This window comes from Kryptolebias marmoratus, linkage group LG13 (genome assembly GCF_001649575.2).
Source record: "Kryptolebias marmoratus isolate JLee-2015 linkage group LG13, ASM164957v2, whole genome shotgun sequence".
NCBI lineage: Eukaryota > Metazoa > Chordata > Actinopteri > Cyprinodontiformes > Rivulidae > Kryptolebias > Kryptolebias marmoratus.
In genome coordinates this window covers 23,026,463-23,043,475 of record NC_051442.1, presented here as the reverse complement: position 1 = coordinate 23,043,475, position 17,013 = coordinate 23,026,463, and the positions used below count along the sequence as shown (strand labels likewise).

The 17,013-nt window shown below is 38.9% G+C and overlaps 1 protein-coding gene across 3 annotated transcripts in view; it reads left to right on the top strand.

Annotated features, from left to right (window-relative positions):
* Nucleotides 1-17,013, top strand: part of amot (angiomotin) — a 43,978-nt gene that overhangs the window by 18,643 nt on the left and 8,322 nt on the right. For all 3 annotated transcript variants that reach the window (XM_017435138.3, XM_017435135.3, XM_017435134.3), the window contains 6 exons: nt 2,673-2,817; nt 9,693-9,785; nt 11,895-12,040; nt 13,640-13,789; nt 15,679-15,875; nt 16,569-16,697. In XM_017435138.3, the coding sequence (XP_017290627.1) occupies nt 2,673-2,817; nt 9,693-9,785; nt 11,895-12,040; nt 13,640-13,789; nt 15,679-15,875; nt 16,569-16,697 (860 nt within the window). The remainder of the gene's footprint in view (nt 1-2,672; nt 2,818-9,692; nt 9,786-11,894; nt 12,041-13,639; nt 13,790-15,678; nt 15,876-16,568; nt 16,698-17,013) is intronic.

Here is a 17,013-nt window from a genome sequence, read left to right as displayed (position 1 = left end):
TGAACCTTTTTTCAAGATTCTAATTTTCTGATATGATGAATTTGAGATTTTCATTTGTTGTCATTTGTAATCATCAAAATTAAACAAAATAAACATTTGAAATATATGAGTTTGTGTGTAATGTATGAATATAATAGACAAGTTTCACTTTTTAAATGGAATTACTGAAATCAATCTACTTTTTCATGATATTCTAATTTTATGACCAGCACCTGTATATCATTATTGTGATATAAAATTATCCATATCGTGATATAGAATTTTTTCCATATCGCCCAGCACTAATTTACAGTATTTGTAGATGCAATAATGTCTTTTCACTGGAAGAGGATAAATTAATTTTTTTTCCTGGCAAGCATGCTAGTGCAGCCAGTTGCTTTTCTCCCTTTGTTCTTTCTTCTGAAAAGCAGTTACCGCCAGCCCTCAGGAGACAATAAATATTTGACGTAACCAGCACTGAGCTTTAAGAATTAGGCATTTTGAGATGAGGCAGCCATTTAGATTAATTTGGCAGGTTTTCCTCTAAATGCTGCATAAAGCCTCATGTGGGCAAACTGTGCCAGCACAAAGGTGTGATGTGTTTATCAGTAAAACTACTTGGTATGAACTGTAGACTGTTTTCTTTTTTTTTTGTTCTTTTAATTAAAACATCATTCCTTGTAGTCATCTCTCTTTACAGTGAGAACAGTTATGAGATGCAACATCCAGAATCAAACCTTTTGTACAAACCGGAGCAGTGTTAAAACACTCAAATGAGGAGCTACATGTGAGATGAAAAACTTCAGAGGCTCTGCGGGTGCATGTTTTCACACCAATATGCCACATGAAGGAGCAAATTAGTTCCTGCTTTCCTGACTTTTATATCTCAGTCGTAGAGAACATGCAGTATTTCATTTGTGATGAACCCACCTGTCTTAAAGCTAATTTAAAGAGAGAGAGAGAGAGAAAAAAAAGTTTTGTTTCTCAAAAGGAAAACTGTTAAACTCAGACTGACTAAATATGGAGTTAAGGTTATTTTCATGTCCGAGTCTTTAATTCTTTGTCATGATAAAAACAGAACTTTGTACCCCAATTTCTCTGCTGATGCAAGAAGGAGGGGGTCAGAGTAAAACAGGTTGGGAACCACTGCTTTAGCAGAACCAGAACCAGGAAGTGCAGCCATCTACTCAGACTGGCTGGGGGTTGAGAAAAAAAAACAAAAAAACACAGGTTTATTGTCAGCAATAATTGCAAATACAAACACAGAGAGTAGAGAGAGTGAAGAGCAGAATGAAGAAATGTGGTCAATTTATCCTCCAGCAGTCTAAGCCTGAAGTTTGTTCATCTTACTTCTGAAAACCATGTGATCTATGTGCATCCCTCATGCTGTACAACAAGCTTCGTTTGTTAGTTTATTGTAATGTTATGTGACTCTTGTTTAAAGTGCAAAGTTTCCTCCTAATATCAGCAAAATAATTGTCTCTTTCTCTGTATCGAAGGTTGTACAAGGGGGGACAGATTAAACCTGCCATTCCACCAGTTCTAAAACATAATGGAGATTCAGCAGCGATTAGAAGAGAAAATTAGGAGCTGGTACACTGTTACTGATTGAATGGTTTAGTGAAGGTTACAAATCATATCTGCTGGGATCAGCTTTAGTCCAGGTGGAGAGCAGAGAAGACCATAAAACTTCACCTGAGAAAGTAAAAGTAGTACCTTATTTTCTGGTGTGGTGTTAGGTTCCCCGCCCTCCTGTCTGAAGGTCTTTCTAGGAGTTCCATGCAGGACATGCCCTCCTGTTGCCTGGATATCTTGTCTCTCTTCCTCTTGTCTGACAATGGATTGTCCTTGCAATGCAGGTTGTCCTGCTGCAAATCAAACTCTAGTCTGGGCCTGGCTTCTCACCGAATGTGCCTGGACTCATCCTTCATGGCCTCTGCCCTCACCTTAAAGCACGAGGTCTCAGCAGTCTGCTCCAAAGTATTGATGGGGTTTGATGCCAGGCTGCACATGCATGTTTTGGTGTGAGGAGCGGTGTTCCTGTGTGGCAGTCAAGGCCCGAGCCTCGGGAGTTCAACTCCACGGTTTCACCCTGACCTTTGTCTGGGAATAATATTTGCACAACTTAGGATGTGTACTAATGTTATGCTAAATGCATGTAGCTATGCTGTTTGCTCTGTTTTTGTCTGAAAATGCAAACAATAACTCAAAATCCAGGTGGACTATATACAACAACAAATAAGGGTTTTTTCTGATTTCTGTTTTGGATGGGAAAATGAGAGTGAAGGACTAATAATTGGCCTAGGATTAATCAATAATCCTAATTGAAAAATAACTATTTCTCCTCCGCCTCAGACTTTTTTAGGAATATAAAAATTAGTTACCAGGAGTTGACTCATAATCACTAATAACTACAGTAGCAGAGAAATGTAAAACTACCACTGTTCCTCCTCATGTAAACATAGAGATGGTTTTGTAGAAGTAATACATTCAACCACTTTATGTAACTGGATTTGAATCAGAATGGGTTTTGAACTGAGTTGTAACTGGATTGGACTGGAGTTATTAATTGGCACTATATAAATATACTGAGTAAAACTGAATGGATACCCAATAAATGGTAAAAATTAAACTTTATGCAGCAGGGAAACAGCATTTTGACAGTTTGTTTTTCTCTCATGCTTTTCGGGCAGTTGGAAACAGAGATTCAGCTGGTGTCAGAGGCCTATGAAAACCTTGCAAAGTCTTCCTCCAAGAGGGAGTCTCTGGAGAAAACCATGAGGAACAAGTTGGAGCTGGAGGTGCGCCGTCTGCACGACTTCAACAGGGACTTGAGAGGTAAGAGTGTTGAACATGCAGCCAAAAGCACAACTCTCCGGATGCTTGGAAATTCTCTACAGGGCTGGAGGGCCTGAAAAAACTCCTTGTTTTTATTTACAATACGCTGTACGCATATATGCCCAAATGCCAGTTGCTGAGGAGGTGAAAAGGTAAAAGGTCCACACTTCTGTACACTGCTTTACAGAGTTTCTTATTCATCCACCCATCCATTGCTTTCTATTATACAGCACTGTTATAGTCTCACTCATACACTGATAAGCATATCAGGGGCAGTAGGGAGGGTCAATGTGTTGTCCAAGGACACCTCACCACGTTGCAGGGACCCTCCAATTGGAGGACAACCTCCCTACCCACCAGCCAAGCTGTCATCCAAAGAAGAGCTCAAAACAAAAACTAAGAACATGTAGAGACTGTGGCAGGAGTTACCAGAAGGAAGCATCAGAAACAACCTGAACAGAAGGAAAAGAAGTCTTTAAAGTATTAATCGATTAATTTATTGATTAATTCATCATACTAGTACTTTTTATTATCCTCCAACCTAATAAATTTTTGGCTTTCGGTTCAAAGTCGTAATAACTTTGATAAATTGAGTTTTTGCCTCTTCTTGATTATTTATTTATTAATTAAGATATTGTTTTGGTAATTTTATCTCATCAAGTAGTTGAGGATTATTAATCTCAAAAGGCTCAAAATGAAGTCACTTATTTGGCCTATTGTAATCGTAATTAGGCCCGAGCAGCAACAGCGCTGCGAAGGCCTTTTGTAATTCGTGGAATTCTTATTAGGCCCCAGCAGTGAAGTGCTGCTAAGGCCTCTTGTATTTCGCATGTTGATTTGATCGAACTCCTCCTAGGGATTTTGATCGATCGGTTTTAGTTTGCTCATAAGGCATGGGGGATTAAAAGATATCAAAACGGTGAGTTTTCGTGCATGCTGAAGGGGTGTGGCCAAGCCTCAAAATTTGGCATCACGCCAAAAAACACAAAACTGTTATATCTTGGACACAATAAGTCACAGAGATACCAAACATAATCGATCTAAGTCCGGTCCACAACAATGCTCAATGGTCAAATTATGGCGTCACTTAAGCCACGCCCCCTGAGAACAGGAAGTGCAATGTTTTGCTTTGAAAGGTTCATCTTTGACCCTCCCGACCTAATCAAGACGATCTTGTGTCGGATGACAGATAGCAAGTTGGTCTGACTTGCATTAAAGCACCAAGAGTTTTCGCTGGAGGGCGTGGCTGTGACGGCATGGCTGTGACGGCATGGCGAAGTCAGACGTAACGCCGTTGCCTTACGTTTGGCTCTAAATTCCACATATTTTAGCTGAGCTGCACGAAACTCACTACGATCGATCCTAGTCAAGCCCCTAACAGAAATGCAGTGCAATATTTGTTGGGGGTGGCCTAAATCCTCTACAGTGCACAAGGTCAAATGTCAAGGTCACAAGAGCCTATATGCTCTAAATCAGCATCTATGTACAGAAGGAAGGTGAAACTTCCCAGCTTGACTCCCCATGGGTCAAACATCATCCCAAAGAATTTCAAGGTCAAAAGTCAAAGGTCAAGGTCACATGCAAACAAAGGCTTTCACTCTAAAACTGTAAGTTGGGATAGTCAAACTTTACAGATAGACTCGCCATGGGTCAAGGATTACCCCTTTAAAGTTCAAGATCACAAGAGCCTATATGCTATAACTCTGCATCCGTGTACAACAGGAAGTTCAAACTTCAAAGCTACACTCCCCATGGGTGAAGGATCTAACCTATGAATTTCAAGGTCAAAGGTCAATGTCACATGCAAAAGAAGGCTTTCATTCTCAAACTGTGTAACTTAAGAAGGTCAAATTTCACAAATAGAGTCCCCATGGGTCAAGGATTAGCCCTTTGGAGTTCAACGTCACAAGGTCAAAGGTCAAGGTCACAAGAGCAGATGTTCTCCAACTCTGCAACCATATGACGTAGAAAGATCAAACTTCACAGCATGCCACAGGACTTGTACAGATATGGACTGAAAACAATTTGGGACGTTTGCCAAAAGCGCCACCTAGTGGACGGCGCGAGAAATGAGCGAGAGCATACAGGGGGGTCGCCAGTTCCTGCGGTTGCCAATAGGCCGAAGCGGCACTGAGCTGCAAGGGCCGCCCAACACTGCTGGCAGCTTTGTTTCTTATTATTACGATTCTTTTCTGCATAGAAGCGCTAATTTAAAGGTCTAAACATAAAACATACCACATTTCACCGAAAATTGTCCCCTGCAAGAAATTTTAGTATTTTAATAGAATCAAAAATGGGTGTGGCCAAACTGCTCTACAGCGCCACCTAACGTGACATAAGACAAACTGTACATGGTAGACATCTGAAACTCAGTATGAAGGTAGAACACCTTAAATCAAGAAAAAAAAGTCTCTTTGAGGAATGCCCTAAAATGTACAGGGAGGCGGCCAGTGTAATTTTTGATTTTTGCACACTATGAACTTTGACAAACTCCTCCTAGGGATTTTGAGCGATCGGATACAAACTTGGTCAGTATACAGTTGAGGGATGGGGGATTAAAAGTTATCAACATCGTGAGTTTTCGAGCATGCTGTAGGGGCGGGGCCAGTCCTCAAAGTTTGCCTTCTCGCCATAAATTTCAAAACGATATAACTTTCACATGGAAAGACCAAATTGCACCAATTTTGGTATGTTATTCATGTTGGATTCCCAATGATCGTATGTGGTCACATTCTCAAGTCGTCAAAGTCCCACCCCCTTAGAACAGGAAGTCACTTTTTTTCCTGGGAAAACGCCATCTCTGACCCCCTAAGTCGGCCCTTAATCAAGTTGATCTTGTGTCAGAAGACAGATAATAAGTTGGTCTTACTTGCATTAAAGCCCCAAGAGTTTTTGCTGGAGGGTGTGGCTGTGGCGGCTTGGCGAAGTGAGACATCACAACGTTGACATACGTTTGGGTTTAAATTCCACATATTTCAGCCGAGCTCCACCAAACTCAATACAGTTTATCCTAGTCCACCCCCAAAAGGAAAGAAGTCCAATATTTGGTGGGCGTGGCCTAATTCCTCCACAGCGCCCCCTAGAAATCTTTAAAGAAGCAGCCACATGCCATGCTTTCACTGACGATCATGAAATTTGGTACACATGTGCACCTTCACAGAACCTACGAAAAAGTCTCATGGTGCCATGGTCCAAACCTGACAAAAAGTCGGCCATCTTGGTTCAAAGATCGGATTTTTACCCCATTTGTGGCGATGACAGCCTCCGCATTTGATTGAACTCCTCCTACAGCGTTTGACATACAGGCTTCAGAATCACTCAGCTCAGTCTTGAGACATTGAAGGTCAAAAGTTATCAAAAGCTTTTTGCTCCATCAAAGCATGTGTGCGTGGCCAAGCCTCAAAATCTGACCATTCTCCATGAAACATCACGGTAGAATAACTTTCATATACAAGGTCACAGCTTAATGAAACTGTGGGTCGTAAAAGACCAGCACTGATCACATTCACCAAGGTCAAATTGTGACATCAAGAAAGTTCAAGGTCACAAGGTCAAAGGTCAAGGTCACAAGAGTCCATGTGCTCCAACTCTGCATTCGTGTACAGTAGGAAAATCAAACTTCACAGCTGGACTGCCCATGGGTGAAGGATCTGCCCTATGAATTTCAAGGTTAAAGATCAAAGGTCAAGGTCACATGCAAAAAAGGCTTTCACTCTAAAACCGTGTAACTTATGAAGGTCAGACTTCACAACTACAGTCCCCATGGGTCAAGGAATAGCCCTTTGGAGTTCAACTTCACAAGGTCAAAGTTTAAGGCCACAAGAGCACATGTGCTCTAACTCTATAACCGTTTGACGTAGGAAGGTCAAACTTCACAGCATGCCACAGGACTCGTACCGATCCAGACCGAAGGCAATTGACGTTTGTTGAGAGTGCCACCTAGTGCACGGTTTGAGAAATGCGCGAGAGCGTAGACGGCAGTTGCCAGAGCTGAGCTGTGAGAGCCGCTCAATGCTGCTTGCAGCTTTAATGTTTTTTTGGTTTACTAGATGCTTGGCGAGAGATGCACCCAACAGAAAAAGATTTAACCTATTTTTCCCCCCCTCATGTACTATTTTCAAGAATAGATCTCTTCTTGATTCTTAGGAATGATCGACATAGAATAAAAACTGTGAAGTTGGCACAAGAAACCAGTCAGATCATTCCCCAATACATTTAACACTTAACTTGGAAATGAGACCTAAAAAAACTGTATGGAGGTTAAATACAAGCTTGCTAAATAATAAAAATGTCATAAAAGAAATAACAACGGAAATAAAAAACTTCTTAGAATTATATGACAATGGGGAAGTTGATCGTAACATTCTATGGGACACATTGAAGGCAGTTATAAGAGGCAAATTCATTTCATTAAGCACAGCTATGAAGAAAAAGAAAGAAAAAGAATTAAATGAACTAGAGGATAAATTAAAAGAGTTGAAGAACATGTATATCAAAACTCAACTTAATCATATCGAAGTAGAAATCCAGAAGACAAAAAACAAAATTTTGGGCATATACAAAGAGGAGGAAGAAAAATAGTATAAATTTTTAAAACAAACATTTTATGACACAGGACCAAAAGCAACAAAACTATTAGCAAGGAAAATTCGCAAAAAACAAATAATGCAATCAGTTTTTTCAATAATTAACCCGCAAACAAGAATTTTAGAAAATAATTTGGAGAGTATCAATGGAGTTCAAACACATTACAAAACATTATATACACAACCAGAACAAAATGAATTAGAATAAGTTAAAATATTTCTCAACTCCTTAGATTTACCAACAATTGGATAATGCCAGAATATAAGCTTAACAATGCCTATCCTTAAAAATTAGCTTATATCTACGATAAAAAAATTTAAAACCAATAAAACACCTGGTACAGATGGTACCAGGGGAGTGGTATAAAGCATTTATAGAAGAATTGTCTCCTGTATTATTAAAAACATTAAGCTGGACACTAGGGAAAATGAAAATGCCACCATTATGGTCAGAAGCAATTATAACAGTAATTCCAAAAGAAGGCAAGAATAAAACTTTATAGAGACCTATTTGAATTCTCAACTAAGATCACAAATTATATGCATCTATCATGTCCAATAGGCTGAATGCATTTGTCTCAGAACTGATTGACGTGGACCAAACAGGGTTTGTCACTGGTCGACAAACTCAGGACAATATAAGACGCTTCCTTCATGTAATTCAGAATATACAGTCAAATAACCAAGCAGCAGTACTGGCTAGCTTAGATGTAGAAAAGGCCTTTGATTGTGTTAGTTGGGATTACTTATTTTTAGTCTTGGAACGATTTGGCTTTTCAGAAAGTTCAATCAGTAGTATTAAAGTGTTGTATTCATCACCTACTGCTAGAATTAAGATAAATGATCGCTTAACAGACAGGATAAAGCTAGAAAGATCCACTCGACAAGGCTGCCAACTTTCTCCAACTCTCTTTGCACTTTATATAGAGCCTCTAGCCCAGGCAATTAGGGAAAGTAATGATATCCATGGCAGCGTGATCAATTCAAGAGAACACAAAATAGCATTATATGCAGATGATATCCTTTTGTATCTCTCGAATCCAGAACAATCCATCCAGGCCCTCCTAGAGTTATTAGACACATTTAGTGTATATTCAGGATACAGACTAAACATGGGTAAAACACAAATTATGAGTTTTAGTTACCACCCCTCAACAGATCTTGAAGATAAAATCCCTACTGATTGGTTTAAGAAAACAATTAAATACTTGGGTGTCTGGTTGACTTATCTGCCAGTCGATCTGTACAAAAAAAATTTTGACATTGTAAACAGGAAAATTAAAGAAGACCTTACACAGTGGGTAATAAGTATGCTTGATTTCAAATCCAGAATTGAGATTATTAAGATGTCAGTTTTGCCCTGGGTATTATACTTATTTACTTCTCTACCCATCAGAGTTCCTCAGTCTCAGTTTCGTGAATGGGACAAACCGATATCCCATTTCATTTGTAAGGGACAAAAACCCAGAATTAAATACACAATTCTCACAATTAAAAAAAAGGGGGTTTGTCTCTCCCAAATCTCTGTGATTATTATCTCGCAGCTCAACTTAAAACAGTGATGCAATGGTGTGATCATACTTATGAGGCTAAGTGGAAGGAAATAGAGAACGTGTGAAAATTTGCCAATACAAGCTTTGATCAGAGATCAGAAACTTGCATCAGCTTGCCAAGAAAAAATAAGTCCCCTGGCATCTTTCACACTGCTCTCTTGGTTTGAAATGGTAAAGAACTAAACCTGGGTAACCAAATACAAATTCTTAGATGGGCCGCCTTTGATTTAGATTTTATCCCCAATCAATTAGACTTAAGTTTTAAAAAATTGGTCACAGAAAGGAATACCTTCATTTTGCAGGATATTAGTTAAAAATACTTCACCAAGCTTCCAAACGCTACAACATAAATACGATTTAGGAAAAGAGGACTTCTTTAGATATTTGCAACTTCGACAATATCTTTTTTCGGACAAACTAAAAGAGCCTATTTCATAGTATAACAAAAATAATTCAATTAGTTTATCAGACTTACTCTAAACCTGGTAGATCCACCATTTCTAAACTCTTATCAGGGACTGTTGAGAACCAAGAGTTTAAACAAGATTACAGTCTGAATTTATTTTATTTTAACCCTTTCTGAAGAAAGCTGACTCCTGTACTGAACCAATGACAGAAAGGACTGAACTGGACCAAAGTGACTCAGTGATGTGTTTATCTTTTTAAAGTACTTGAACAACTTGTTGTTATTTCCAAGTGTCTGAATGACTTTGTGTTCTGTGCTGCTGTTTTAAAGAGCGCATGGAGACTGCTAATAAGCAACTTGCCTCTAAAGAGTGTGATGGCTCAGAGGACAACCGTAAAACCATCTCCCAGCTGCTGGCACAGAGTGAGTTAAACAGACACACCAACACTCTCAGGTCCTGCTTCCTTCAGCTGGGATCCAAAGGTCTCTAAACAATTTGAGTCTTTTTTTTTTTTTACATCCAGTTCAAACTCTTGACAGATTCCAGCTTCAAGGGTCTCACATGGAACCAGAACCCTGAATGTTCCTGAAGCTTTAAAAGTGACACTAAATGTCTTCAGCTGGCCAATAAAAAGAAAATGACCCTAACCCTATTAGTGCGGAGGATGAAAACTCAAGTTTAATAAACTTATAAATGTGGGCAATATGCATTCCTTTAAAGAATGCTTGGTCTTCAGTTCAGGGTTTTTCTCATTTAAAGATGTTAACCCTGATTTTAGAATTTTTACCAATGAGGGGACACTTACACCAGTTTATACAGCTGAAACTGGAAAGTCCACTGGAACTAAAATGTGTCTCCAAATGTCTTAACAGTGTCCTGTTGGGAAATTTGGACAAAAATATGCATAGGACATTTGGCACCCCTATATTACTTATCCATCCATCCATCCATTTTCTATACCCGCTTCTCCATTTTGGCTATATTCCTCATACTAAATGCAAAATTTCAAATCTTATCTTTTGCATTTGATAGGACAGAGGATGCAGAAGACAGAGTTAGATGGAGGAGGATGACTTGCTGTGGTGACCCCTGAAAAGGGAACAGCTGAAAGAAAAAGAAAAGAAAGATTATTTGTTAATTGTCAGATGGTTATTATCGTGTGCCAGATGTCCTAGTCATCTGGGATTTGACAATTGGGGAGAGTCAGGACAAGAGAGGAAACAAATACAATCAAATGAGACATTTGGAGTCAATTATGCTCCCAAATGGAAATGACAAAGATAAATTTTGTGTCCAGATTAGTTGGAACATACAGGAAATAAACTACACCATCTGGTGGACATTATGTTAAAAAAAGATATAAGAGGAAGTGTCTCCAAAATACAAAATATTTTTCCCTTAGTCATTATACTGTACGTTTAACAATAATATTAGTCAGAGGGCTCATAGGGGTCAGTGGGAACAATTTATAGATCAAACACAGTTTAGCTGTGAAATACTTTTAAAGTTTGAAAAGTGATGACCAAATGTCCAGTGGGTCCCTTCCTCTTGAGTTCATTATGTATTTATTTATCTATTTGTGTGTGTGTTTACTTAGTTTAAGCCTTGGTAGAGCAGACACTGAGTCAATGAGGCTTTAGGTGGGTGAGAGGTTTGTAAGACTACAACATTGTTTACTAGCATGGACCCCAGATTGTTTGGTTTTGGAGAACTAATAAATGTAGCCAGGTTTCTTGAAAGGAGAGTGGCTCCATCCAAAGTGATGAATGCCATCTCTTAGCATCATTGATTCTAGTGACCTCTGATTGGCAAAACTGGGTGCCATCACTGCCGAAGTGATTAACGATCCTACTGTGTTTACATTTAGCTTTAGACAGAGGTTTCAGGTAGGATTTGCTGTTGCCTGCTCTGGCCACCGGGATGCATTTGACTAAGGTCGTTGATGCCTCTTATTCCATGTTTTGGACTATGAAGCTGCCAATGACCAGAGTCTGTTTCCCAGCGGGTGTGTTCCTGAGTGAGGAAAGAGGAAAATCAGTGTGAAACATGGACAGGTTGGTTCTATCTACCAATTCTACCAAGCGCAATCAAGACAAATAGGAAGAGATACAATACATCTTACTGTGAATGTACTTGTAAACAATACAAATGTAAAACAAATAAGAAAAAAGATCCTTTACTAAAGTATGCGTATATGAATTTGTTTACTCAAAAACTAAATCTTTAATTATTTCAGAAACTGTAAAATATAGGTCTAAAGCTAATTAAAATAATTGTCTCTACACCCAGTTAGTTGTTTTGATATTTAAACGTAAAAACTACAGTTTAATACAAACTCTGCAGAACTGGTTGCATGAAGTGTTTTTTTTTTTGTTTGCTTTTTGTTACAATATACAATGTGACTGCAACAGATACACAATTTGGACTCCTTCATATATAAATTGTAATATATCCGATTTTAGATATAAACAACATTTAGCATTTGCCTAGTACAGTCTCATTGATGGATTTATATTCTTATGTATGTTCAGACAAAGAAACTGTGCGTGAGAAGGAGAAACTGGAGATGGAGTTAAATGCTCTTCGCTCCACCACAGAGGACCAGAGGAGACACATTGAGATCAGAGACCAAGCACTCAACAACGCCCAGGCCAAGGTGGTTAAACTGGAGGAGGAGGTAGGTCTTATTTCTGATGTTACACTGTTCTTTACTGCTAGTAATAGTCCTCATGAGTAAATATACAGTATATACAGCAGTAGCTGCTAAAATTCTGTGATCTCAGCACCTAATCAGATGTCAAGCTGAACAAACCCTAAATAAATGAAGTCTGCACAAATGTTCTGCAAGAAATTTATGTATGACTGGGTGAATGAAAAACTCTGTAAAGTGCTTTGCAGAACCTTCAGGCTCTATATAAGTTGTGGACTTTTTCCCATGTATGTAGGACAGTCCCACAATACTTCATACTAATTTTGGTATGCATAATGGTAAATCCAAATCATGAATGCTTGTCTTTTACATTATCTAAAATCCTCACCGTTTAACTTGGCGTACAAAGTTTTCTTTGTTTTGTTTTTGGGTGTTGAATACTTTGAGCTGATTTCTAAATTCTTATTTGCAGTTCACAATTCTTTGACCATCAAATCTTCAGTCTGACTTTCAGTCATAGTGCCACCATAACAATAACTTGAATAAACATTTTAAACATTTGTCCTTCTTTTCCAGTAATTCAGCCAAACATCAAGTCTGTGTAGTTTTCCAGGTTATCAGATAATGTAGAAGCAAACAGAAATAGTGTGGCAGTACTTAATAGGCAGTATGTCACACATTGTAGACAAAATTTGCAAAAAAAACATTGAGAAAAAAAATATAACGGACATCAATGGAATTTGGGTGAGAAAAAAAAAACCAACCCTCTTTGGAGCTCTGTAGCTCAGGCAGACTTCACAGTAGAAACATCATTCAAAGTTTAAACAGTGAACAGAAAGTTGGACTTTACATGTCTGTACTTGTATTTTGTTAAATAATGTAATGTATGACATCAATCCAAAGCTCATTGGAGATTATTATTTTTGGGCTGGACTAAATATAGCCTAAGTAAGTTTTGTAAATGTCTACATCTGGTTTCATATTTAAATACATCATGGTATTTTGCAACAGTTTGTTTAAAAAACAAAATCATAAATGCCAAACCTGAGTGCGACTTGAACCATGAATGCACATTGCATTATTTATTACACCCACCAAGCTTACATTGTCAATTTTACTCCCCCATTTTATCAGATAATCAGGTTACCATGGTGAACATAATGAGCCACTAGCAGCAGCTTTCACATTTCTTTTGATCTTGGATTTCTTTACACTTGTCTGCAGTTCATACACAAAAACGTAGCATTTTTTCTTAGTTTAGATTCTTACAAGGTTGTTTTGGAACTTTGGCCCCCTTTCAAATTTCGCCACACATTTTCCAGTTTCTGTTAAAATTCTGTCCTACAGATATTACAACATGTATATTCTCCACATGAACAGTGGTTCAAACAAAACATATTTTAAAGTTTTTTAAAGTTTAAAGTTAGAATTTTCACATCTCCAGAGATGTTCAGCTGTATATATTAGTATTAGTGTGTTGCCTAGGGTGGTACACTCCTCAGATACACAACTAAAAACCAGTGTGGGGAAGAGACAGCAGAAGAAAGGAACTGATTAATGATGAACACCAGCAATGGCTCACTGATACCTGTGTGTGTGTGTGTGTGCGTGTGTGCGTGTGTAAAGCTGAAGAAGAAGCAGGTGTACGTAGAGAAAGTAGAGAAGATGCAGCAGGCTCTGGCTCAGCTCCAGGCAGCTTGTGAGAAGAGAGAACAACTTGAACATCGATTACGTACGAGGCTGGAACGAGAGCTAGAGTCTCTACGCCTGCAGCAGGTAAAACACCAACAGTGTCACTTATTTCAAATACTGTTGTCAGGGGTACCGAATTTTCTGCACTACAGAGCACACTGAATTATAAGACACACTGTCAATGTATGGTCCATTTTCAAACTTTTGTCATATATAAGGTGGACCAGACTATAGGGTATACCATTATGCACCTCCCAATTTTTGTAATTTCGCATGGACTGCTTGTGCCGCGCTCCATTAAAAATGAACAATTTCAGTGCTCTAGCGGAGCTGGTTTTCCTGTATCAGCATTTATATCAGTCCCTCCAGGATTTTGTGGGTATTTTTTGTGATTGTTGTGGGCTAAAATGCCGTATTTTGCGGGGCATTTTCTTAAAAGTTGCAATGAAAAGTTGCAATTTCTTTTACTAAAATCAATAAAAAACCATAACTTTTAATATATAAACCAAAAATATTTACTAGTTTTGTAAGATAATTACCAACAAACATTGACATTCTCAAAAGGTGCTTTATTTGAGAACTTTGATAGCTTATAAACTGACATTCATGACCATTTCTAGATTGTCCCTTGTCTGCAGCTCTCCTCACGTTTTGCAGACACAAAGTGTTTGTCGATGCATGACTTTATGTTTATGTTCGATGATTACACTGCAGGACATGCAAAACAGGTTCCCCCCCACTCTGGTGCAGCTGGGTAGGAAACTGGTTTGCGACCGCAGTGAAGTTAGTTTTAAGTTGGATATTGGATATTTGCGCTCCGCGGAGTTAGCGGCGTCTAGCTCACGGCTGACCCGAAACAGGAACGCTAATGTCGGCCAGCCGTTCTCTGCCGGCCCCTTCTCTCACGTGCAGTGGTTCACTTAGGGATGGCTGGCTGACATTAGCGTTCCTGTTTCGGGTCAGCCGTGAGCTAGACGCCTCTAACTCCGCGGAGCTCGAATATCCAACATCCAACTTAAAACTAACTTTACTGCGGTGTTTTGCGTGGTCCTTTGCTGAAATCTTCGTGGGCAAATCTAAAGCATTAGCGCACATTTTCGCTTCGGTCGCTGCTCCTGCATGCTCCTGGCATTCTGATGTTAACAGAATGTGACGTCACATGTCTTCTTCGTGAGTTATTTGGGGTTATTTTGTATTCCACAGTACACAAACCCACAAAGAAGACACTAGACCGCAGAAACGGTGACGAATCACTTTAGAAACATTAAATATGGGGTAAAGTTGCGGGAAAGTTGCAGTGTTTTGGACAAAGTTGCAAAAAGTTGCGATTTTGCGGGGTTTGCTTGATTTTGCGTTAATAGTTGCAATCGCAACATCGCAAAATCCTGGAGGGTCTTTTATATGATCCCTCTATGAGAAATCACAAAGATAATCAAACGGTTCAAAACTCACGGAAAAATACTGCACTGACGTAAGTGTCAATTATAAACTCCTACACCTCGCGCACCATGTGTGGAGCCCTGTTCGACTATAACTGAGCCTTAATGCTGCAAGAGATGCAGCTTTGTAGTTTACCAAAATCTTACTAAAACATTACGACTTCTTACATATATAAGGCGCTCTGGATTATAAGGCGCACTTTCATTTTTTGGGAAAATTGAAGGCTTTTAAGTGCGCCTTATAGTCCGGAAAATATGGCACATTTGGGAATAGTCTTAATTTGCTCAGCCATCAGAGTCCTGTGATAATCCAGTGCTAGTGGCTCTAAATCTGGTTAATTATTGTTTTGGTTGAATGCACTGTATTTTTAGTCTTATTGTTTAGAATTTCAGTCAACCCAGCTTTATCTCCCAGTAATCTTCAAAGCCTCATTAAGCAACAATTAGCTGTTCTAATAATCAGAAGTAAGTATATTTAGAGAGTAATACACTTTACTGAACTTTTTATTTGGTGTGTTTGATTTGTCTGTCCAGCGTCAGGGCAGCTCTCAGAGCAGCGGTGCAGTTCCCTCTGAGTACAACGCCACCGCCCTGATGGAGCACCTGAGGGAGAAGGAGGAGCGCATCTTGGCTTTGGAGGCCGACATGACCAAGTGGGAGCAGAAATACTTGGAGGAGAGTGTGATGAGGCAGTTCGCTCTGGATGTTGCTGCTTCTGTTGCGACTCAGAGGTGAGTGTTGTTGATGGAGGAAATCCTTGGATCATCTTTATAAAGGTCGGGTACAGTCACTGTTAAACATGTAAAACTTATGACATTTTTCCTTACACATATTCTACCACAGCTATGTATTTAACTCCAGTATTACATTGTTTTTGAAGACTTTTTCTTATTTTTATTCTTTGGCAGTCTACAACTAACAAATAGTTTTTTATGGCTGAAAAATACTAAAAACTTAAATACTAACTTTAACTCAAAAATAAATTATGTCCAAAATATGTCCCATCTACCCTTAGAGAAACACTTCATGAACTTCACATGTAGAAATTACTGGTGAACACATGTAGAATTAACATGCTACATTTGTGAAACACAAATTTTTACATTTTCTGTGCAAATTTGGAACAAATTAACACAGTGGTTAAAAACTACTTGTTTTGTTGATGTTAATGTGTTAACACCCAAAATTATGATTTGTCAGAGTCTTGTGTAAACGAGCCCAAAAAAGGACTCCAACACTGGTAGATCGCAGAATTTATTGCGGGCCATTACATAGATACTCTAAAAAATATTAAAATATTATTTGTACAACAATAATAATAATTAGAAAGTAAAATTATTGTGAAGTGATAAGACTATAAGAATAAATATATCCTGATCTAAGCTGCAGATCCTTTGACGTGACCTTTTCCACCTCTCCTGCAGGGATGCGAGCACAGCAGGAACCAGCCACTCACCGAGCAGCAGCTACGACACGTCGGTCGAAGCTCGAATCCAGAAGGAAGAAGAGGAGATCCTCATGGCCAATCGGCGCTGCCTGGACATGGAGAGCAGGTCAGGACCAGGCTGTAGTCCAGACAATTTCCCACCACATGTAGTCCTGTGTGTATATACACTCCTGATCAAAATCTTAAGACCAGTCAAAAAATTGCAAGAATTTGCATTTTGCACTATTGGATCTTAAGAAGGTTCTAAGTAGAGCTTCACAATGTTAAAGGAAAAAATCAGTGTAAGAGACAAGAACTTTTGAGCGGGGAATTTTCTGCAAACTGCATTTACACTCAAACATGATTTTTTCAGCTGATCAAAAGTTTAAGACCATAGTCTTTAAAAGCCAAAAGCTGTGCAAAAATCTGGATTCCATGTCATT